At 39.3% G+C, this 24,212-nt stretch overlaps 1 protein-coding gene across 8 annotated transcripts in view; it reads left to right on the top strand.

The window, feature by feature from the left end:
• HIBCH (3-hydroxyisobutyryl-CoA hydrolase) overlaps positions 1–24,212 on the top strand; it is a 142,932-nt gene that overhangs the window by 62,975 nt on the left and 55,745 nt on the right. For all 8 annotated transcript variants that reach the window (XM_059393055.1, XM_059393054.1, XM_059393050.1 and 5 more), the window contains 4 exons: positions 6,213–6,358; positions 8,279–8,365; positions 12,876–12,934; positions 13,640–13,721. In XM_059393055.1, the coding sequence (XP_059249038.1) occupies positions 6,213–6,358; positions 8,279–8,365; positions 12,876–12,934; positions 13,640–13,721 (374 nt within the window). The remainder of the gene's footprint in view (positions 1–6,212; positions 6,359–8,278; positions 8,366–12,875; positions 12,935–13,639; positions 13,722–24,212) is intronic.

Raw genomic sequence — 24,212 nt, 5'->3', positions numbered from 1 at the left:
AAAAATTTTTCATCTTTACAGTCATATTCCATCCCTTCATCGTATTTACCTGTGTGTGTGTGTGTGTGTGTGTGTGTGTGTGTGTGTAATATTTTTCTTGCTTTAAAATTTGGGGAAGTAGTTTCTTCTAAGAGACCAAAGTACTCCCAAAATTAGGTGGGTGGCGCTATACTATTCACCAGTCTAATATCTATATTTTCTTCTTCTTTAAAAAAAAATTTTTTTTAACTTTTTACCCCCTTTCTTCCCCCCATGATTTGGGGTCTCTTCTGATTTGGTTAACACACATTTCTGTGGGGTCTTTGCCACCCTTTTAGTATTTTATTCTCTCCTTCATGTATTCTTAATCTGGATAAAATGACCAGGTGGAAAAACTCACCACAAAAAAAAAGAACAAGAGGCAGTACCAAAGGCTAGGGACCTAATCAATATAGACATTAGTAACATGTGTCACATCTAGAGTTCAGAATGATGATTCTCAAGGTGCAAGCTCGGCTTGAAAAAGGCATGGAAGATATTAGAGAAAGCCTGTTTGGAGAAATAAAAGTCCTTTCTGGAGAAATAAAAGAACTAAAATCTAACCAAGCTGAAATCAAAAAAGCTATTAGTGAGGTGCAATCAAAAATTTAAAAAAAAAAATCAAAAGCAGGCTCTTACTGCTAGGATAAATGAGGCAGAAGAGAGAATTAGTGATACAGAAGACTAAAACATGGGGAATAAAGAAGCTGACCACAAGAGAGACAGACAACTACTGGACCATGGGAGGAAAATTTGAGAGATAAGCGATACCATAAGATGAAACATTAGAATAATTGGGATTCCAGAAGAATAGAGAGAGGGAAGAGCAAAAGGTATATTGGAGCAAATTATTGTAGAGAATTTCCCCAATATGGCAAAGGGAATAAGCATCAAAATCCAGGAGGCAGGGTGCCTGGGTGGCTCAGTGGGTTAAGCCGCTGCCTTCGGCTCAGGTCATGATCTCGGGGTCCTGGGATCGAGTCCCGCATCGGGCTCTCTGCTCGGAGCCTGCTTCCTCCTCTCTCTCTCTCTGCCTGCCTCTCTGCCTACTTGTGATCTCTCTCTGTCAAATAAATAAATAAAATCTTTAAAGAAAGAAAAAAAAAAAATCCAGGAGGCACAGAGAACCCCCCTCAAAATCAATAAGAACAGGTCCACACCCCGTCATCTAATAGTAAAACTTACAAGTCTTAGTGACAAAGAGAAAATCCTGAAAGCAGCCCTGGACAGGGAGTCTGTAACATACATGGTAACAATATTAGATTGGCAGCAGACTTACTCACAGAGACCTGGCAGGCCAGAAAGAACTGGCATGATATATTCAGAGCACTAAATGAGAAAAACATGCAGCCAAGAATACTATATCCAGCTAGGATATTACTGAAAATCAGAGATATAAAAAGCTTCCAGGACAAAAACTGAAAGAATTTGTAAACACCAAACCAGCTCTACAGGAAATATTGAAAGGGTCTCCTAAGCAAAGAGACGGCCTCAAAGTCGTAGACCAGTAAAGAATGGAGACAATATACAGTAACAGTCACCTTACAGGCACTACAATGGCAGTTAAATTCATATCTCTCAGTAGTTACGCTGAATGTAAATGGGCTGAATGCCCCAATCAAAAGACACAGGGTATGAGAATGGGTTAAAAAACAAAACAAAACAAAACAAAAAACCATCAATATGCTGTCTACAAGAAACTTATTTTAGACCCGGAGACACCTCCAGATTTAAAGCGAGGGGGTGTAAAACAAGTACCATGCTAATAGACATCAGAAGAAAGCTGGGGTGGCAATCCTTTTATCAGATCAATTAGATTTCAAGCCAAAGACTATAATAAGAGATGAGGAAGGACACTATATCATACACAAAGGGTCTGTCCAACAAGAAGATCTAACAATTTTAAATGTCTATGCCTCTAACATGGGAGCAGCCATTTACATAAACCAATTAATAACAAAATCAAAGAAACACATCAACAATAATACAATTATAGTAGGGGACTTTAACACCCCCCTCACTAAAATGGACAGATTATCCAAGCAAAAGATCAGCAAGGAAATAAAGGCCTTAAATGACACACTGGACCAGATGGAGATCACAGATACATTCAGAACATTCCATCCCAAAGCAACAGAATATGCATTCTTCTCTAGTGCACATGGAACATTCTCCAGAATAGATCACATCCTGGGTCACAAATCAAATGGTACCAGAATATTGGGATCATTCCCTGCATATTTTCAGACCATAGTGCTCTGAAGCTAGAATCTAATCACAAGAGGAAATTTGGAAAGAACCCAAATACATGGAGGCAAAAGAGCATCCTTCTAAAGAATGAATGGTTCAACCAAGAAATTAAAGAAGAATTGAAAAAATTCATGGAAACAAATGATAATGAAAACATAGCAGTTCAAAATCATTGCAAAGGTAGTCCTGAGAGGAAAATATATTGCAATACAAAGCTTTCTCAAGTAATAAGAAAGGTCTCAAATATACAACCTAACCCTAAGTATATAGGAGCTGGAGAAAGAACAACAAAGAAAGCCTAAACCCAACAGGAGAAGAAAAATAATAAAGATCAGGGCAGAAATCAATGAAATAGAAACCAAAATAACAGAAGAACAAATCAACAAAACTAGAAACTGGTTCTTTGAAAGAATTAATAAGATTGATAAACCCCTGGCCAGCCTTATCAAAAAGAAAAGAGAACGGCCCCAAATAAATTCATGAACGAAGGAGGAGCGATCACAACCAACACCAAAGAAATACAAACAATTATAAGAACATATTATGTGCAAGTATACACCAGCAAATTGGACAATCTTGAAGAAATGGATGCATTCCTAGAGACATATAAACTACCACAACTGAACCAGGAAGAAATAGAAAACCTGAACAGACCCATAACCAGTAAGGAGATTGAAGCAGTCATCAAAAATCTCCAAACAAACAAGAGCCCAGGGCCAGACGGCTTCCCAGGATAATTTAAACATTTAAAGAAGAATTAATTCTTACTCTCCTGAAACTCTTCCAAAAAATAGAAGTGGAAGGAAAACTTCCAAACTCATTTTATGAGGCCAGCATTACCATGATCTCCAAACCAGACAAGATCCCATCAAAAAAGAGAATTACAGACCAATATCCTTGATGAACATAGATGCAAAAATTCTCACCAAAATACTAGCCAATAGGATCCAACAGTACATTAAAAGGATTATTCACCATGACCAAGTGGGATTATTCCCGGGCTGCAAGGTTGGTTCAACATCTGCAAATCAATCAATGTGATAGAATACATTAATAAAAGAAGGAACAAGAACCATATGATAATCTCAATAGATGCTGAAAAAGCATTTGACAAAGTACAGCATTTTTTCCTGATCAAAATTCTTCAAAGTGCAGGGATAGAGGGCACATATCTCAATACCATCAAAGCCATCTATGAAAAACCCACAGCAAATACTATTCTCAGTGGGGAAAAACTGAGAGCTTTTCCACTAAGGTCAGGAACATGGCAGGGATGTCCACTCTCACCGCTGCTATTCAACATAGTACTAGAGTCCTAGCCTCAGCAATCAGACAACAAAAAGAAATAAAAGGCATCCGAATTGGCAAAGAAGAGTCAAACTCTCTTTCTTTGCAGATGATATGATACTTTATGTGGATAACCCAAAAGACTCCACTCCAAAATTGCTAGAACTTATACAGGAATTCAGTAAAGTGTCAGGATATAAAATCAATGCACAGAAATCAGTTGCATTTCTATACACCAACAGCAAGACAGAAGAAGGAGAAATTAAGTAGTCAATCCCATTTACAATTGCACCCAAAAGCATAAGATACCTAGGAATAAACCTGACTGAAGAGGCAAAAAATCTGTACTCAGAAAACTATAATGTACTCTTGAAAGAAATTGAGGAAGACACAAAGAAATGGAAAAAAGTTCCATGCTCATGGATTAAAAGAAAATGTCTTTTAATCATTTTGTGAAATGATTAAAAGTCATTTTAATTGTGAAATGTCTGTGCTACCTAAAACAATCTACATGTTTAATGGAATCCCTATCAAAATACCATCAATTTTTTCTTTCAAAGCAATGGAACAAGTAATTCTAAAATTTATATGGAACCAGAAAAGACTTCAAGTAGCCAGAAGAATGTTGAAAAGGAAAGCCAGAGTTGGTGGCTTCACAATTCCAGACCTCAAGCTCTATTACAAAGTTGTCATCATCAACACAGTATGGTATTAGCACAAAAACAGACTCATAGATCAATGGAATGGAATAGAGAGCCCAGAAATGGACCCTCAACTCTATAGTCAACTAATTTTTGACAAAGCAGGAAACAATGGCCAATGGAAAAAAGATAGTCTCTTCAACAAATGGTGTTGGGAAAATAGGATAGCCACATACGGAAAAGTTAAACTGGACCATATCCTTATACCACACACAAAAATAGAGTCAAAATGGATGAAAGACCTCAATGTGAGAGTGGAATCCCTCAAAATCCTTGAGGAGAACACAGGCAGCAACCTCTTTGACCTCAGCCCCAGCAACTTCTTCCTAGAAATATCACCAAAGTCAAGGGAAGCAAGGGCAAAAATGAACTGTTGGGACTTTATGAAGATCAAAAGCTGTTGCACAGCAAAGGAAACAGTTAACAAAACCAAAAGACAACTGACAAAATGGGAGGAAATATTTGCAAATTGCATATCAGATAAAGGGCTAGTATCCAAAATCTATAAAGAGCTTCTCAAATGCAACACCCAAAGAACAAATAATCCAGCCAAGGACATGAACAGACATTTCTGCAAAGAAGAGATCTAGATGGCCAACAGACACATGAAAAAGTGTTCCACATCACTCGGCATCAGGGAAATACAAATCAATGAGATACCACCTCATACCAGTCAGAATGGCTAAAATTAACCAGTCAGTAAATGACAGATGCTGGTGAGGATGCGGAGAAAGGGGAGCCCTCTTACACTGTTGGTGGGAATGCACCTGGTGCAGCCACTCTGGTAAACAGCATGGAGGTTCCTCAAAAAGTTGAAAATAGAGCTATCTTATGACCCAGCAATGGCACTACTGTATATTTATCCTAAAGATGAAAATGTAGTGATCCAAAGGGGCACAGGTACCCGAATATTCATAGCAGCAATGTCCACAGTAGCCAAACTATGGAAAGAACCTAGATGTCCATCAACAGATGAATGGATAAAGAAGATGTGGTGTGTGTGTATATATATATGCATATACAATGGAATACTATGCAGCCATCAAAAGAAATGAAGTCTTGCCATTTGCGATGACATGGATCGAACTAGAGAGTATTATGCTGAGTGAAATAAGTCAGTCAGAGAAAGACGATTATCATATGATCTCCCTGATATGAGGAAGTAGAGATGCAACATGGAGGGCTTGGGGGGTAGTAAACGAATAAATGAAACAAGATGGGATCAGGAGCTAGACAAACCGTAAGAGACTCTTAATCTCACAACAAACTGAGGGTTACAGGGAGGAGGGGGTTAGGAAGAAGGAAGTGGGGTTATGGACACTGGGGAGGGTATGTGCTATAGTGATTGCTGTGAAGTGTGTAAACCTGGTGATTCACAGACCTTTACCCCTGGGGCTAATAATGCATTATATGTCAATAAAAATAAATAAGTAATAAATAAAGTATCTTGAATGCTAGATAATTAACAATAAACTATGATTTGAATGGTTTTAATGAATATTCACATAGCTTTAGATTATGCATATTTTTCTTTGCTTATCATTTGGAAAGAAAACATTTTTTTATTTAAATTCAAATAGCCAACATATATTGCATCATTAGTTTTTGATATAGTGTTCAGTGACTCATTTTCATTTTTTACTGTTTCAGAGATTATTAAAAATAGTAATAAGGAAATTTTAGGTAACGTTTCATGAGTACTACTTATATACAGAACATTATGCCATCAAATACTTTATTGACTTCTGTAGAAATGAAACATGAAAAATTTGAAAAATACCCAAGTTAGAACAATATAATAGTTGTCTTCTGTGATATTTATTGCATTGGAAAGTACTTAGTAATATTTTTAGTATAGATTCAAATACCAGAGAGAAATGGCCATTTGATCTCAAAGAGTTCTATTCGTCTTTTTAATTTGAATCAGTACGATCTCTTTTCATTATTTAATAACAGGACTGTTCCCTGATGTGGGTGGAGGTTATTTCTTGCCACGACTTCGAGGAAAACTTGGCTACTTCCTTGCATTAACAGGATTCAGGCTGAAAGGAAGAGATGTGTATGCAGCAGGAATTGCTACACATTTTGTAGATTCTGAAAAGGTAATTACTTGGATTGTATGTTGTGTTGTTGGAATAACTTGCATTGCGCGGGAAGTCTAAGTGGTTGAGATCCCAGGCTTTGGTTAGATGTGGGTCTGAATCCAGGATCTAATGTTTAAAGCTCTGTGACCTTTGGGAAGGTAAATAAGCTCTCCAATCATGTTTTCTCATGTATAAAATGGAGATAAATATGTCTGGATTCAGGACTGTTTTGCTTGGTACCTTCAGTGAATATTTTTTCATGAATAATTACACTTAGGGTAAAAAAAAAAAACCTACTTTAAGGAATTCTAATATAGAAGAATCTAAAATTATATATGAAAAGATAAACTTTTATTTTATAAAAATATTTTTGAAAGGTCCTTTTGGTTGTGAGTTTCCCTGCTAGTGCATTTAAGAGTTAAATTTGTAAAATATGGTTTTAAAAACTTTTCTAAAGGCTGTTGCAAGGGACACATACTACTTAGCTTTGTACCTTTTTTTTTTTTAACAGTGTGCCCAATTTTCTTAGCACAGAATAGCACAGTGGCAAAGAATGTACAAACACCTTAGAGTTAAATCCTAGCTTGAATTGAGCCTCTTTGTCCCCTAGTTTGCCTGTCTCTAAGTGGGGATGGTAGTTCCTCCCATAGTAGTTGAATCTCTTTGTGGTTAGTGTAGCAGAAAATCCAGTCTTAGGTGGTTTTGCCTCAGAATTTCCATCAAGAAATTTGGGGTTTATTTTGCTTCAGCTGGGAGCTCCCTGTCCTCGAACAGGCTTCTATTACCCTTCAACCCACGAGCCAGTTAACCTACATCAGCTAGCCCACCTTGCTAGTGTGTGCTGTCTCTGGAACTGTGGGGTGAACTTAGTTTTCCAGGAGGAAGCACATCGATCTCCAAATGGATGTCCGATTCTGAGAGAGGGATGTTCTGGGGTAGGAGAAAGAATGTCATGACAAAATATGAGAACCTTCTATCACATTGTTTCAAGTTTCAGATCTCTCTCCATGTCCGTAGTCACCTTGAGTAGGTGGCTGCCCCATCCTTCCCTTTAGCTGTAACAGGCAGCAAACGTGGGAGTCCATTGTCTACTCTGGAGGGATACCCTTATTACAGTGGAGTTCAGTAAGGATGGGAGAGAGCACTGATCCACACTTACTCCCTTCTTTGTCGGTCTGCCCGCTGGTAATTTCTGCAGTGCGTACACTGCCACTCGCAGGGCCTGCCCGGGGGAACAGAAATGGGTCATGAATGTTAGGGATGAAACTGGAGGTGGGTCCAAAAGATAAAAGGTAGATAACCATCTGTCTTCTCTGACAAAGAATATGAGACAAAGAACATAGAGAAAATACTCAGTGGATTGGAAGGAGGAAAACTGGAAGTTTCCTCCTAGAGGTTGCAGTTCAGCTGGGCTTTAAGATGAGGATGTCAGGAAAGGCGTTCTAGGAAGAGTAAACATACTGAGCAAGTGTGCGGGCAGGAAAACTGAGCTGTGTTTTGGAAACTTTCTACTGTTTCTGCTGCTCACTTGGCTGAGCAGGGATGTGAATGGAGAGCTAAGTGTGGCCGTTTTACAGAGCTGTGCATTGACTGTAGTACCGTTACCCCCGTGGCAATTTTAGTTCAGATTAATTAAAGTCTATCATTCACATCTCTGGTTGCAGTACTGCGTTTCAAGTGGTTAATAGAGAGAAACCAAGACGAATGTCTCTCTCCTCTTTAGTTTCTTCCATCTTTGTCTAGTTTTTTGCAAGGCAGCATTTACTGTGGGAATGTGTGTGCATTTAACTTCAGAGAAAATTGCCTTCCTGATTCAGCTGAAGAGAACACATCATAATTTTAAGACAAGTATTTTTAAAAAGAGTACAAGGTTTTTTAAAAAAGAGTCTCTGTTTTGTACTGGGATTCAAATCCGTCTTCCTTTTTCCCTCCTTTTAGTTGGGCATGTTAGAAGAAGATTTGTTAGCCCTAAAATCTCCTTCAAAAGAAAATATTGCAGATGTCTTGGATGCTTACCATGCCAAGGTAATCTTGTCAGTATTCTAGCTTCATATTTTAATTCATGGGCAGGGGAAATGATTGAAAAATTAGCAGTTGGTGAATATGATAGTTTGTGGATACAGAGGTGCTGGGATTTATTAACGTGAAAGCTTGAGGGAAGGATCAGAGCTTCAGAGTTGCTGGATAGCCATTCAAGAGGATGACTTCTTTGCAGCACAACAACACAACCTTTATTCTGACTGCTGGTGAATTTCAGCATGTAGCCTTGTGACTGGTCCGCGCAAGGACTTCCTGCAGTGCACTGTGACATTTTTGTAATGGATGGCTCAGTGCTGGTGCTGTTGAGCTGCTAACGTGAAACTGTGGTGCATATCTAAATATAATGACAAGGTCTAATGCAGTGTTCACTTTCAGTTCCTGACTTATGTTCTGTAACTTAAGTTTTCTTTTAAGAGCCAAAAATCTTTAAAACTGTTACATGACATCTAGTAAAACATGATGGGTAGAATACATGCTCTCTTCTAAAACCTCACTAAAATTGTAAAAAAGAATAGAAGAGGCACAAATCCCCAAAGACAAACAAAACAGAAAAGGAGCAGGTAGGTATGAGAGGTCAATATTTTGGAAGCTTGAAAACAGAAGGGTGAGGAAAGCTACCCTAGATTTGAGAATACTGCAGTATCTTCTACTTCAGTAGGGGAAACCAGTAAGAAGCAAGCAGTTCTTGCCCTCTGCCCTCTCTAAGGTGCCAGAGTCCCCAGAAGACTGGGACGTGGAGACGGGTAGAGAAACGAGAGGAGCAGTTGGGCCTCCAGAATTCTCCAGAATTCTCCAGAATTCTCCAGAATTCTCCCTGCTGTAGCACCAACTACCCTTTCATCGCTTGGCTGAAGAGTAGAAATTTACTACTTAGGTCCGATCAGACAGACCCGGCTGACTGGGGCAGGATGAGATGAAAGTGCTCTACTAAAAAGAGGCAGAACATAATCAACAGGAAGACCTCCAGCTCTTTTCCTAGTTGGCTTCCAGACTATTGAATACCCTCTGTCTTGGTCTGGGCGACTATAACAAAAACACCACAGGCTGGGTGGCTTAAACAACGGAAACTTATTTCTCACAGTAGTGGAGGCTGGGAACTCCACGATCAGGTGTCAGATAATTAGATTCTTGGTGAGGACCTGCTCCTGGTTTGCAGATGGACAGACACCTTCTTTGTGTCCTCACACCACAGAGTGAGCTCTTTCAGGTCCTTCTTACAAGGGCACTAATCCCTTCGTGAGGGCTCCACCCTCTTGACCTGATCACCTCAGGGCCCCCCTTCCAAGTACCATCACTTTGGGGATTAGAGGTTCAGCATGAATTTTGGGGTGACGCAAACATTAGGTCAGTAGCTCCATCCCACTCCTAAGCAATACATTCGAAGAAAAAGGAAAAAACCTGTAGAGGTTGACATTTGAGGACCCCCTCCACAATGAAACATCCAGCTCTTTGCCCAGTCTTTTGTGATGTATCAGACAATTGACAGTCCTGTAACTGCGATTGACTTCACACAGGAAGCTCCTTAATTTTAGTACTTCATGCTGAAATTTTTTTATGCCAAGTGTAAAAACAAATTGGTCAAAGCAAAAAAAGGCGCTTTAAGCAAGCAGTGCCGGGAAAAGGACACTTAAAAAAAGAAAGAAAAACTATAGTTGTGAAAACTATAATTGTTCAGATAAGAGGAAAATATTTCATCTGTGAAATAAGAACAGATGGAATACAGCAGTCAAAGAATTAAAAAAAAAAAATGTGATAATGAAAGGAAAAAACCCCACAAACAGACTGGATTATAGTTGAAGGTTGAGGAAAACTCTAGGAGGACAAAAAGGATAATAAGGTGGAAAATGGAGAGGAAGGAACATGAGAGGTGTCATTCCAACACGTTTATATCTCATTATTAGGAATTCATAATAGAGAAGAAAAAGGGGAGGACATACTTAGAAAGATAGTCTACAGATTTGTTCAGAACCGAAGAACAGGAGTGTGGGTTGGCGGAGCCCCTGAGGCCTCCGTGCGGCGAGTGCGAACGCGGAGTCCGGGGGGTTTCCTCAGCTTTTGTCAGAGCAGTTGACAGCCTCTCATGTTGTCTGTGTAGCATGGGTCGGAGCGGGCGGGAGTCGAAGAGAGTTCTGCTAAATGTGTGGGCATTCGTCTATGGATGAAGTCATCTTGGCCTTTTTGTTTCTTTCTCAGTAATTTGGATGACAACGTTGATAACATTTTGATCAAATTGATTTGAAATTAAGAAAAAAATTAGGTAAAGGATTATGGATTTTAAAAAAACCCTTCAAGTTTAGAGTGACCTGTTTAATAGTATCAGTGTGAAAGGTAATAAATGTATGGGGAAACGCTCCGTGCGTTTTCTGTTACTCTCACACCACTCCCGCATTCACAGCTCTTCTGACCCTCGGTGTGTGGCTTTTCTATACACGGAGCAGTTCAGCGCAGCACCACCTGGGTGTCCTGTAGTTCCTTCATTTCGGGAGTGACACTTTCTTGCCGAGGTTAGCAATCCCGCACCCTAGGAGCTTATTCCCACAATACTGACCCCACTTCAGATGCCAGTCACAAGGCCTGTCTTGTCAGCTGTACTTCTTATTGGCCATAAATCAGTGTTCTCATGACCCCTTTCTTAGGTTTGATAATTTGCTAGAATTTCTCACAGAACTTGGAAACATTTAGTGTTTGTTGGTTTAATACAAAGGATACAATAAAGGATATGAATGGATAGTCTGCTGAAGGGTACACAGGGCAAGGTGCGGAAGGGTCTCAAGTCCAGGAGCTTCTGTCCCAGCGAGGGTGGGATGTGCTACTCTCCCCACTTGTTTTTTTTTTTAAAAGATTTTACTTATTTATTTGACAGAGATCACAAGTAGGCAGAGAGGCAGGCAGACAGAGAGGGAAGCATGTTCCCTGCTGAGCAGGGAGCCCGATGCGGGGCTCGATCCCAGGACCCTGAGATCATGACCTGAGCCAAAGGCAGAGGCTGAACCCACTGAGCCACCCAGGCGCCCCTCTCCGCTCTTGTGGATGTGTTCATTAACCCGGAGCTCTCCAAACACCATCCTTTGGGGCTTCTGTGGCAGGTTTATTACATAGTCACTGTGGATTAAGTTATGAGCCATGGGTGATGGAACTCCGTCTCGAACCCCTTTTCCCTCACTGGAAGTGGAGGGAGGCAGGAGCTAGTGGCAGAGTTGGAGCTTGATTAGAAGGTGAGACTGAAAGTTCTCTTCTCATCACAGGTTGTTTCCCCTGGAGACCAGCCCCATTCTTAGGAGCTTTCTGAAAGTCACCTCATTAATGTACCTGTGATGGAATGAGGCTTGTTATGAATAACAAAGGGGGCCCATTTCACCTTAATTTAGGGACAAATAACCAAATACAACAAAAGATGTTCTTCTTAAAGAAATTTCAAGGTTTTGGGGAGCTGTGAGCCAGGAATAAAGAACAAATATATAGGCAAAGACTGAATATATATTTATTATTTCATTTTTTAAGATTTTATTTCTAAGTAATCTCTCTATACCCAAAGTGGGGCTCAAACCTACAGCCCCATGGTCAGGAGCCACATGCTGTACCCACTGAGCCAGCCAGATTTCCTTGTATTTCTTATTTTAAATCACGGATCACAAGAGAGATAAGTGAAAATTTTGGATTTCAGTCCAAAGTACCAAATTCATAAAAGTACAACATGGGAGAAATGTAGCCTATAACAGCACCGGTTTAAAAAGAAAAAAAAAAAAAAACAAAAAAAGACAACGACGACGGACGATAGAACTTTCCCCAAAGTAACTCAAGACTTAGTCCTGTCAGTAAAAACATTATTTCCAAACACACAAAGAGACATGGAGCTTCTAATCAAGCTCCAACTCTGCTGGGATCCAGTGGTACCTGTAGTGACTGTGTCGGCTCCACACTTGGTAAACTGGAGCCCGTGGAAGCCGGACCTGACTGTGAGGGGCCAGCAAGCTGTGGTCTGAGAAAAGAGGTGGAAGAGGGAGTCACCAGAACTGCAAACGTGAGAGGATGGACTTGGCCCCAAATTTAAAAAAAAAAAATCCTGACTACGGTCATTTAGGCATTGCGAGCTCCTTCTCACACTCGTATTTTCTCTCCCCGAGGTCGTGCTGCAGAGATGTCAGGGATGTTGGTGGGTGTTTTCTGTATCAAATGGAAATTTGGGCACGGTCACTTCTCCGGTCCCCCACATCCTTAATTCGTTGCCATACTTTAGTGATAATGTAGCAAATAGAATAATACAGCAGTAAAAATAAAAGAACATGTTTTGCTGTCAGCACTTTTGAGAACCAGTCTGGAATAACCCATCTGAGTTTTGAACATGTGGTTACTATTTCTGAGACTGTTGGATATAATTTGACTGAAAGTGATAATCTGTCACAAAGTGTATCATTAAATAGGATAACATTTTAAAGGGTTTTTAGAAGATTTGGGTTGCTTCAAGTAAATTACAAGATTTTTCTTTTTTAAACAGTCCAAGATTGATCAAGACAAGTCTTTTATACTTGAGGAACACATGGACAACATAAACAGGTACTCAGAGGGAGGTCTCGTATGTCTGTTCTTTTGGAAGGACTGCATTAAATTGAATTTTGTAACACTGTAATTACATTGTGTTCAATAATGCACTGCATTCTGAGATCAGATGGCATGGTACTTGTATTTATTTTGTTTAAAGTAGCTTCTTTCCTACTCTTTTGGGAGGAATATAAATCCATTATACTGAAATAATCTATCTCGCTGATTCATTTTAGTGCAAAACATTTTTTTTTATGGGAATGGAGGCTGGAAAATAACAATTGAATTATCTTTTATCTTCGTAAAGTCATTTTTTATGGTCTTAAAAGCTGATCAGCAAAAGATTTTTTGTGCAGTGATTTGAGACATTGATAGACTGGCCTAAGGAACAAAGGGGAGGATAGAAACTATTGGAAAATAACATAACTGTCTCTACATTTTAGAAGCATCAGTTTTTCACAGTTAAGGTATTTATTTATATGTAATAGATGCAAGGAAGCATAAGAGAAAATTTCGGCTTTATTTTGCACTAATAAAAGTAGACTGCAAACGCTTACCCAGAGAAGCAAGGTTTTATTTCATCATCCTGTAAAATAGCTTGGAAAATTTTTTCATTATTGAAATGGAGTTTGGGGAAAGCCTGTGTTTAGATTCATTTCTATTTTGGAAAGAAGAAATTGCTTGCAGATTTGGTGAAATCATGTGTTTCCTTTTTTGTAGTTGGTTCTCGGCCAATACTGTGGAACAGATAATTGAGAATTTACAGCAAGATGGTTCATCTTTTGCCCTAGAACAGTTGAAGGTAATATATGGATCTTTTCTGTCCTGAGTGTGGTGAATCCTTGTGGTAAGGAAGCCTCTCCAGAGCCTCTTGTGTCCGAGCTCCATGGCGGGGACATGAACCACTGCACAGGTTTTGGCGGGGGGAGGGCGTTGTCTTTTTTTTTCCTCTGAACTCAGTTGAGTCTCAGAAAGCATTTTCACAAAACCTGTATCTAAACCAATTGCCTTGTCTCCCTGCCGGAAGTTGATAGCAAAGTTGAGCTGTTTTTAGGTCCCGTGACTGTAGCAGAGAGAGACGTCAGCAGGCATGCCTCTTCTTCAGGGAGCCCTCCTTGTCCTGGGGAGAAGCATTTAAGGACATTTTTATTAAAAGTGTTGGGTTACTGGAGTATAGTCTTTTTTATAATGTATTGTAATTCTGCCATGAATCTATAAATTCAGTTGAGTATGCAACAGATCAGTATATAGTCTAAGCAGTAGGTTTAATTAAAAAACAAAACAAACCCAAACGATTCTTTTTAAACTAGTAAGAGGCCCTTCTCTACTCAGAGCTGAGTTTTAAGCAGTGTTTCTCAGTGTTAGGCACACTTCGATTTTTCTACAATGTGACTCGACTGGTAACAGCAAAACAAAAGCCATTTTTGTGTAAAGGAGTGCATGTGTACTGCCATGCCTAGAGCTGTGAGTGTGCGACTCAGAACATTTCAGACATCTACACAAAGAGAAAGAAGTGTGTTTCCTTCCGCTTTATAGAAAAGCTGTTAATAGCTTGCCCTTATTTGATAGTATTTTTCAGTTTGTAGGTATAATTGTCATGTTTCAATTGTCAGAAAACTTACTGACAAAATACTTGAAGTTTCACCTGTGAAGATAAAAACACTTCCCCATTGTTACTATATTGTCTCTCTCTCTCTTTTTAAAAGATTTTATTTGAGAGCTGCTCTCACACATCAGGGTTGGTAAGGGTTAGAAGGAGAGGGATAAGCAGACTCCCCACAAAGCATGGAGCCTGACAGCCCAAGCAGATCAGGGGGCTCCATCCTAGAACCCCTTGACCTGAGCGGAAGGCAGACACTTAACCGACTGAACTACCTGGCACCCCTCCCATTGTGAACTATATTCCTAACGTGGAAATCCCAAATTAGTCTCGTAGGGTCTTATTTAGTAATTAGAATTCTATTAACATTCAAGGCCAGGCATAAATTAGAGTAGATTGCCCAGTCATATGCTATCTTAACTCACCATAGTAAATTAATGTGAATTTTAACAGCTTTTAGGAATGCTCACATAAATCTAGACAATCATTTTATATTTCAGGGATTCTGAAGTGAAGCTGGTTCTCTTGTTTCCAGAGCAATATAGAAACTAGCATTCCTGTTTTTCTCCCTAAGCTGTTAATTAGGCACTTAGTACTTTCGTTTGAACATAGTCATGCAGCACGTTACCTCATGCCTGTATGATGTCATTTTAAAGCAGTACAGATGTGCAAGATGACATATTATTTTAAAACCACTGGCCTACCCCAGAACCGAGGGATAGAACGCAATATTCTTTCAATATTCTTTCTCTTCCCTTGGCAATATGATTAGTCCGCATCCAGAGGAGGGTACCTGGCAAGCCATCCATCACAGCGATGATCACCCTAGGCTAGGGTCACGGTAAGCACTCTTATCAGAAGGACAGGTTTTGGTTTTTATTCAGATCTGTAGTTCAGATGTGGCTCCAGAATGTTAGTATCTGCTGGAAACATCGTGATGTGAAGATCCAAAATCCCCACTGAGGCTTCTCTGATAGAGCTTACATACAAGGTTTGTTTTAATTATCTCGGCCAGAAACATACACCAAAAAGTAGCCCTGAAGGAGAAAATAGCTTTTGTTGCCTCAGTGAAAGGTTTGCAGATCAAATGTTTGAACAATTTTTTTTTAAAAGATTCTAATACTTGTGTCATTAAGCTTCTAGGATTGCTCCTAACCCCTGTGAGCCCTTCAGGGACTCCTGTCTCCTTCTGTAGATTCTAAGGATCTAGTAGTCTGCTTATGGTCCAGACTGCAGCCACCTTCTCTATGTGTAAGGGTTCCTTTCCACAATTGCAAGTGATATCAGTAATCAAAGAAAGATGAGTAGAAGAGATTGAGACCCTACCCTCCCAAAGCCCAACTGTGTCAGCAAGGATACTACGCCAAGGAAAGGTATTTCAGCAGGATCACTAATCCTCAGTGCTAGAGTAGGAAGTCCATGGCCAGAGAGAAAAATAAGAACAAGGAGCAAGATGTCCAGTTAGTGTCCAGGAAGGCGTTCCTGAGCAAATGGCCAGGGAAACCCGTGCTGTTTTTGTCTTGTGTTTTAGGTGTTTATTCTTAGTGATCGATATGAGAGAGGAGAGGAGAGAGTAGCCTATTGTGTTAAAGGCTTAAAGGGCATATAAATTCCTCTTTAAAATATTAGATAACTTTTAAAATTCTTTGGAATTTCTTCTAATTACCAGTGTGGGATTTATGTATTTGTTTACTTTTGAATGTTCATTTTGTGAAGAATAAATCTCAGGTTTATACTTGAAGTTAGTATTTTAGAATATGAAAAGCTACTGTAAAGAAATCATACACATGAAAAATTTGGGAAAAAGGAAAACTAAGGATAAATAGGTATAGATTTTAAGAAAGAAGAACAGCAAAATATTAGAGAAATTAAATTTTAGAGTTTACTAATCTTTCTGTAAGCTTTGAGAATTAGCCATGTACTGTATTATTTTTAAAAATTAAGTGACCGGTGTTCATGAAGAATTAAATGCTACAGAAATTGTCCTTCTGTTGTAAACAACTAGAAAACTGGACAAAATATATGAAACAAGTGTTTGTTAATATTGGACAATGCAGATAGCACAGGACTGATTCCCGAGAGCAAGGAAACAAACAGAACAGTCCTAAGATTGATTTGGTTTCCTTCTTGCAGGAATTTTCAGAATATTGATCTATACGTGTTTTAGGTAAAACTCTATAAGACCAGGAAAGAACCAGAAGAAAACAGTAGTTTGGACAGTTAACAGGATTCACAAAGGTCTGGAGACTTCATATTACCATCAGCCAGAAGGTTTACGCTTTAGTTAGTGGTGGGGGTAGATTAATACTAAAGTAAAGGCTGTCCAGAGCTCCCAAGATAATTCAGTAGGGAAAGAGATCGATAAATGGTCCTGGAACACCTGGATATCCATATGTGAGAGGAAGAAGTGCTTGATTCTTCCCTTATACATGTAGGGAAGGAGAAAATTCTCCTCTGTCTTCTGAGGGTCTCCAATCCCAGCCTAAGCATTAAACTGACATAAGCCGGATAGATTGATAGGAGAAAAGATACAAAAGATATTAAATTTTTACATGTACATGGGAGCCTGCACAAGAGAATGAAGATATGAACAGATAACCAGAGCAGGAAGATTTTATGCCTTTTAGACAATTTGTGAAGAATTAACAAGAGAAAGGAGGTTGGTCTAGTGGTAGTAAATGGTGAAGAAGGAACTGGGAAGGTAAGGGTTGGTTTAACAAGGGTTATTTGTATAAACGTCTGGGCTGCATGTTCCCTATCTGGTGAAAGAGTGTCTTCCTTCTGCTACACACAGGGCATCTTTCACATAGGAGTTTTATTTCCTGGAACAAAGGGAGGGTCATACTGTTTCTCAAGTGCCTTTAACTCAAAATAACCAATATGCCTAAGTGTCCTGTCTCGAAGTAACGTGCTCTGAACTCCACCGTATGCAAGTCAAAGTGGATTATGCACCTAAATACAGGAGCTAAAACTGTACCACTTCTAAAAGAAAACAGAAAATCTTTGTGACTTTGTGTTAGCCAAGACTTTTTAATGCAAAAAGCAAGAGCTACACAAGAAGAAAATTAATAAGTTGATCTTTATTATAATTAAATACTTTTCTTCTTTGAAAGGCACTATGAAGAAAATAGACCACATCTGGGAAGACATATATTTGCAAAACTCATATTTGATAACAGGGCTTTATTGTATATAAAGAACACTTGTAAGTTAATGAGAATACAAACAGTGCACCTAGAAAACAGGAACCTAGACATTTCACCAAAGAACATGTATGAATGGCCAGGAAGCACGCATGAAAATGCTTAAGATCTTTATTCATTAGGAAAATGCAAATTAAAACCACAGTGAGATGTCACTGTGCATCTGCTGGAGTGGCTAGCATGTTAAAGGTTGACTGTACCAACACCCAAGTGTTGGTAAGGAAAGGGAACATCGACAACTCACACTGCTGGCAGAAAAGCCGTTTGGCAGCCTCGTAAGTTAGATGTACATTTACTGCAAGACCCAACAGTCCCGCCCCGAGGGATTTACCCAAGAAAAATGTAAACATATGGCTATGCAGATGCTTTTCCTCACACGTTCATAGTAACTTCATTATAATGGCCCCAAACTGGAATACCGCTTGACTGTGGGAAGGGACGAGTTAGCGCTGCGTGAAACAGCGTGGATGTGTCGCGGAAGCAGTGTGCCAGGTGAAAGCAAGCAGACACGACACACAGAACTGCTTACTTTTGATTTTATTTTTATGAAATTCTAGAGAATACAAAATTACAGGGATAGAAAATACATCACTTATCTGCGGGTAGAGTTGAGGGAAGGAGAACTTCGTGGTGATGAAAATGTTCCAAATCCTGGGGCGCCTGGGTGGCTCAGTGGGTTAAAGCCTCTGCCTTTGGCTCAGGTCATGATCTCAGGGTCCTGGGATCGAGCCCCGCTTCAGTCTCTCTGCTTGGCAAGGAGCCTGCTTCCTCCTCTCTCTGCCTGACTCTCTGCCTACTTGTGATCTTTCTCTCTGTCAAATAAATAAAATCTTAAAGAAAAAAAATGTTCCAAATCTTGATTGTAGGAGTGGTTGCACAACTGTATACATTTATCAAGCGTTACAGAACTCTTCACTTAAAATGAGTGAATTTTATATCTAAGTTACATGTGAGTAAAGCTGATTATTAAAAAAAATCAAAACATACCTAATTATATTTAAAAAACAGTTTGACATATAGAAGTAGGTATTTGATTTGCTGAAGGCACCCATTACACTGTGCTGTTTATTGCTATGAGTAAGAGTAATTTAATGGTAGTGTTGCTGGGTACGTTGTGTCTTTGGAGAAGGAGGACAGTAAACCGTAAAGGGGAAAATACATCAATATGTGTAAACAGGAAACAGCTTTCCGGTGATGGATCCACTGGTGGATTATCAGTGACCCTAAAACACTATCATGAGCATTTGGGAGATCATGAAAGAGTGGTACTTGATTCTTTCGACATTATCTTTGCCCTTTTATTTAAATTGCTAAGGCTTTTAAGAAATTACTGGAAAAGTCTTAAGATACGATTGCAGAAAGCACTCTTGTTGGACTGGCTCTAAGCCTTTGCTGTAGATAAAAGAAGTACCAGTTCCCATTTCTTTAAAGTAGTATTTGGTCTTTATATAATAGGGCCCTTCAGAATGAAAAAGAATATATTTAAAAATAAATGTTTCTGTGAAATTGCAGTATGCTATGAATTAGACTGACTTGCTTTAGTGCAGGTATTTTGTACTTCTGTTGGTTTATTGTCAATCTGAAACTTGGAAAAGATTTATAGGTATAAGTACAAAATATGTAAGATTATTTAGAAAAATATTCACCGTTCATAGTATAGAAAATATAAATGATCCAAATATACACAAATTCCTAATTGTTGGGGTTCCTTTTGGAGTTAAATCTGACAGCCTAGACTTGTAGAGAATGTCATAAGTGACATCCTTTTTTTATAAAGAAAAACCTCTGTAGCTTCTTTTCTAAGATCATCTCTAAATCAGAGAAGGATTTGGAGCTTATATGTCTGTATTGTCCCTTCAAAGAAGCCTGAGGCCAACTTGGTAGAATTTTTCTAATTGTATCATTAAAGGGTTGTTGAAAATATTGTTGTTTTAATTGTATCAGTATAGGCTTGTTGGATAATGCATATCAAACAGTATGTTATTGAGTGTTCTGGTAGAGGTAGAGGTAGAGGGCGTATCCTGAGTTTTTCTTTTGTTGGAAATCCCTAAGATTTGGTAAAACTTAAGAAGAGTTCCTAGGACTCTTACCAAAAAAGCAGTGACTGTAATGCTGATAACGCTCTGAGTGCAACCATGTCCCTGTCACTGTTGTCTCCTCGGAAGTGTCTGATGCATAGTAGAGGCTCACTAATTCTGAATGGAGTTGAGAATGTGAATTATTTGATAAAAATATAGGAAAAAAGAAGTTGGCTCTTTGGCACACATGAGACAGCTTATTTTTAAAGGGCCGGATAATTTAGTTACGGCACTAACCAGTGTTTTACCAAGGAGAAATACGTTCACCAGGTTGTGTGGTTGCATGACCGTATCCATACACATTTCTGACATAGCTGAAGATCCGAGTCCTCATCATTTGTCCAGTGTTCTGGAATAGTCTCCGTGTTCCCTTTGTAATGAATGAGGCTCTGTTACATGAGCTCCTTTAACCCTCTTGCATCATCCTTTTGATTCCTCTGACCCGTGTCCCCTTTTTGCTGAGGGAAACATCCCCAAATGTACTTTCATTCCATCCTCTCCTGTCGCATTGAGGAGCTACTTGGCCATCAGTCTTCTCCATCTTTCACTTATCTGTAAAATTTTACCTTCTTGGGTGACTGCACATTTCCTTCTGCCCTTATTTTCAAAAACTTTCCTGCTCTTAGAAAAAGCCTTCTCTTGGGGCGCCTGGGTGGCTCAATGGATTAAGTCTCTGCCTTCGGCTCAGGTCATGATTCCAGGGTTCTGGGATCGAGCCCCACATCTGCTCAGCAGGGAGCCTGCTTCCCCCTCTCTCTCTGACTGCCTCTCTGCCTACTTGTAATATCTCTCTCTCTGTGTCAACTGAATAAAATCTTTAAAAAAAGAAAAAGAAAAAGAAAAAGCCTTCTCTTAACAGTTTTTCCTCAAGCTACCATCCTGACTTTGTCTTCCCCCCTTTTCCACCAAAACTATACAAGTAAGTTTTTATTAACTCCTATCACCTGACATGATGTCTTCTCCGTCTTTTCTTCTTGACTTTTCATCAGCCTTTGGCATTGATTACCTCTATAACCTTGTGTGTAGAGTGAAGTAGACTTTGGGATTGTCTGGCTGGCGGTTGGACTCCTCTCTGAGTAACCTTGGATAAATTCTTCCCAGGCTGGTTTCCGCGTTTGTACAGCGTACACCCGTGTGAGCGAAGGGAAGTGTGCTCAGTACATACTCCTTCCCTTCCCTTCCCTGTTTGGCTTGGTTTCTGGCTCCTTGCACTATCCATTTTTGGGATAGATAGTATTACAGTCTCCATCTGAGAAATGAAGAAACTAAGATCAATCATGTAGAAGGTGGTGGGGCTGGAATTCTACCACTGAGTTGTGGACTGTAGAGTTCAAACCCTGAGTCTCTGTGCCTGATTGCCAGTATACTAAGAATTGTTGGAAACTAGTTTTCCTTGGGTTGTCAGTGCACAACCTATTTTCTAACGTGGTGTCTGTTAACAGGAAATCTAATTACTAATTCATTAAATGTCTTAACCAGTGGAGCTTTTCAATTGAAATTTTCTTCCCTTTTTTTTCTAGTGTACTTATGTGTGCATGACACAAGCACAAACACCTGGAGCCCTTACTATGTGGCCATTTTTTCCTGTCTGTCTCATCCATTCTTCCACCCACCCCTGCCCCCCGATAACCACCAGTTCTCTGTATTTAAGTCTGGGTTTTTTTTCTTTGTTTATTTGTTTTGTTTCTTAAATACCACATGAATGAAATCATATGGTATTTCTTTTTCTCAGACTTATTTCACTAGCATTATCTGCATGAGGTCCATCCATGTTATTGCAAAAATCAAGATTTCGTTCTTTATTATGACTGGGTAATACACCATTGTATATACGTGCCACATCTTCTTTATACATTCACACTTGGGTTCCTTCTGTATCCTGGCTACTGTAAATAATGTTGCAATAAACATAGGGGTGTGTGGATCTTTTCATATTTAGTGTTTTTGTTTTCTTTGGGTAAGTACCTAGTAGTGGGATTACTGGATCATATGGTAATTCTATTTTTAATTTTTTCGAGGTACCTCCGTAATGTTTTCCACAGTGGCTGCACCAGTTTATATTTCTACCAACAGTGCATAAGGGTTCCTTTTTCTCCATATCCTCACCAACGCTTGTTCCTTATCTTTTTGATACTGGCCATTTGACAAGGGTATACTGTATCTCATGGTGGTTTTGATTTGTATTTCACTGCTGATCAGTGATGTTGAATATCTTTTCATGTGTTTGTTGGCCATGTTTATGTCCTCTTTGGAAAAATGTCTGTTCATGTTTTTTGCCTGTTTTTTAATTGGATTGTTTGTGTTGAGTTGTACAAGTTCTTTATATATTTTAGATATTAATCCCTTATTGAATGTATCATTTGCAGATATCTTCCCCCATTCAGTAGGTTGCCTTGTCATTTTGTTGATGGTCTCCATCACTGTGTAAAAGCTTTTTATTTTGGTGTGGTTCCTCTAATTTATTTTTGCTATGTTTCTCTTGCCTTAGGAGACATATATAGGAAAATGTTTCTACTGGCAGTGTCAGAATTACTACCTGTGTTTTCTTTTAGGGGTTTTGTGGTTTCAGGTATCACATTGAGGTCTTTGATCCATTTTGAGCTTATTTTTAATATGCTGTATGAAAGTGGTCCAGTTTCTTTCTTTTGTATGAAGCTGTCCAGTTTCCCCCCACCATCTGTTAATGAGCCTATCTTTTCCCCATCGTATATATATCCTGCCTCATTTCTTACAGGTTAGTCGTCCATGTAAGTGTGGGTTTATTTCTGAGGTCTCTTTCCGTTCCATTCCATGTTTTATAGTATTACTACAGCTTTGTAGTATTATCTTGAAATCTGGGATTTTAATACCTGCAGGTTTCTTCTTTTTTCTCAAAATTGCTTTGGCTGTTTGGGGTCTTTTTTGGGTCCATATGGATTTTAACATTATTCTAATTCTTTGGAAGATGCTGCTGGTATTTTGATAGGGATTGCATTAAATCTGTAGCTTGCTTTGTGTAGTATGAACATTTTAAAATACTGGTTTTTCTAATCCATGAGCGTGGAATATCTTTCTGTTGTTTGTATCATCTTCAGTTTCTTTCATCAGTGTTTTATAGCTTTCAGCATACAGGTCTTTCACCGCCTTGGTTAAGTTTATTCCTAAGTATTTTATTATCTTTGGTGCAGTTGTAGATGGGATGGTTTTCCTGTTAAGTGGCCTTTTTAATAAGAGTAATTGGTAGCCAACTGAGGAAGTATGGCAAAGAGAGTTTGTGTTTTGAGAATTCTAGATTGTATATAAAGTGCAGTTAGCCTAACACAGGCAGTTAGTCATAATGGTAGTGCTGAGGTACGTGATTGTGGGCTTTTATACTATAGCCTTTTGGAAAGGGAACTATAGCTTCATTGACTTTGTAGACTAGAAAAGATAGAACGTGGTTATGTCACTCCTCAAGTACGGCTTTCAACACCGTGAGTGAAGCTCTTCCAGATGGTCACGTGGGTCATGTGGTTCACCTGTGTCATTGCTCTTGCTAGAGAAAACCAGTGGTTTTGTCAGCAAAATGGACCCCTTGTCTACTTTCCTGTGAAAAGGAGGGGCCTCCTAGCATAGTACACAGACTTCTGTGCAGGTGCCATCATCCTCATGGTCTGTAACCAGAAAGGGGAGACCGTGGAGTGGGAGTGCTTCGGGGGCATTAAGAGAGATCATGTGCATGCAGCACTGAGGGCAGAAGGGTGAGTTCCGATGAAGATGAATCAGATGCATGAAAAGGCTTAGTTTCTTTTCTCTCTTTCTCACCTTTTCTTCAGCATTGTGACTGTAGGTAGGACACTGACTTCCCTGAACTTTTCCTGTACAGTAGTCATCTATGTAAGTTCCAGCAGCTGTTAGGTCAGATCCTGCCCTGTCCGTTTGGCGTGTTCTCTGAATATGCATGCCACACTTGAGGACAATGCAGAGAACCTGGAATCTTGATGGGGGAGTTCTTTGAACTCAGGAACTGAAATTTCTGCCTTTGAGACAATCACTCAACAACAGGCTTGAAAGCTGTATTGCAGTTATGAAGACCAGGGCAAGCATCAGATTTACCTAGCCCATGATAGATATACACAGCAGATTTACGTAGCATATTACGTAGCATGTGCAGCAGCCGCTGGTCACAGTCACACAAGTGCGTCAGAACACTAGTATCACCATCTTTAAATTCAGAAGGAAAGGGCGCATGGCACTGTGGCCAAGGAGTCCGGCCTGTTACTGTTCCTTTATTAAGTATTTAAATACTATAGAAGACCACCTCATGGTGTCTTGTTTTCTCTTCTTACTTTTAAGGTAAGCAGATTTATTTTTAGATAAAGAGTGTAGTTCAGTTCAAACACTTCTCTATAGTTGCAAAATGGGAAGGAAAGAGCTATATTTCTACTGTACCT

The sequence above is a fragment of the Mustela nigripes genome, chromosome 3 (assembly GCF_022355385.1).
Source record: "Mustela nigripes isolate SB6536 chromosome 3, MUSNIG.SB6536, whole genome shotgun sequence".
Lineage (NCBI taxonomy): Eukaryota > Metazoa > Chordata > Mammalia > Carnivora > Mustelidae > Mustela > Mustela nigripes.
This window is presented reverse-complemented; position numbering and strand designations above follow the sequence as displayed.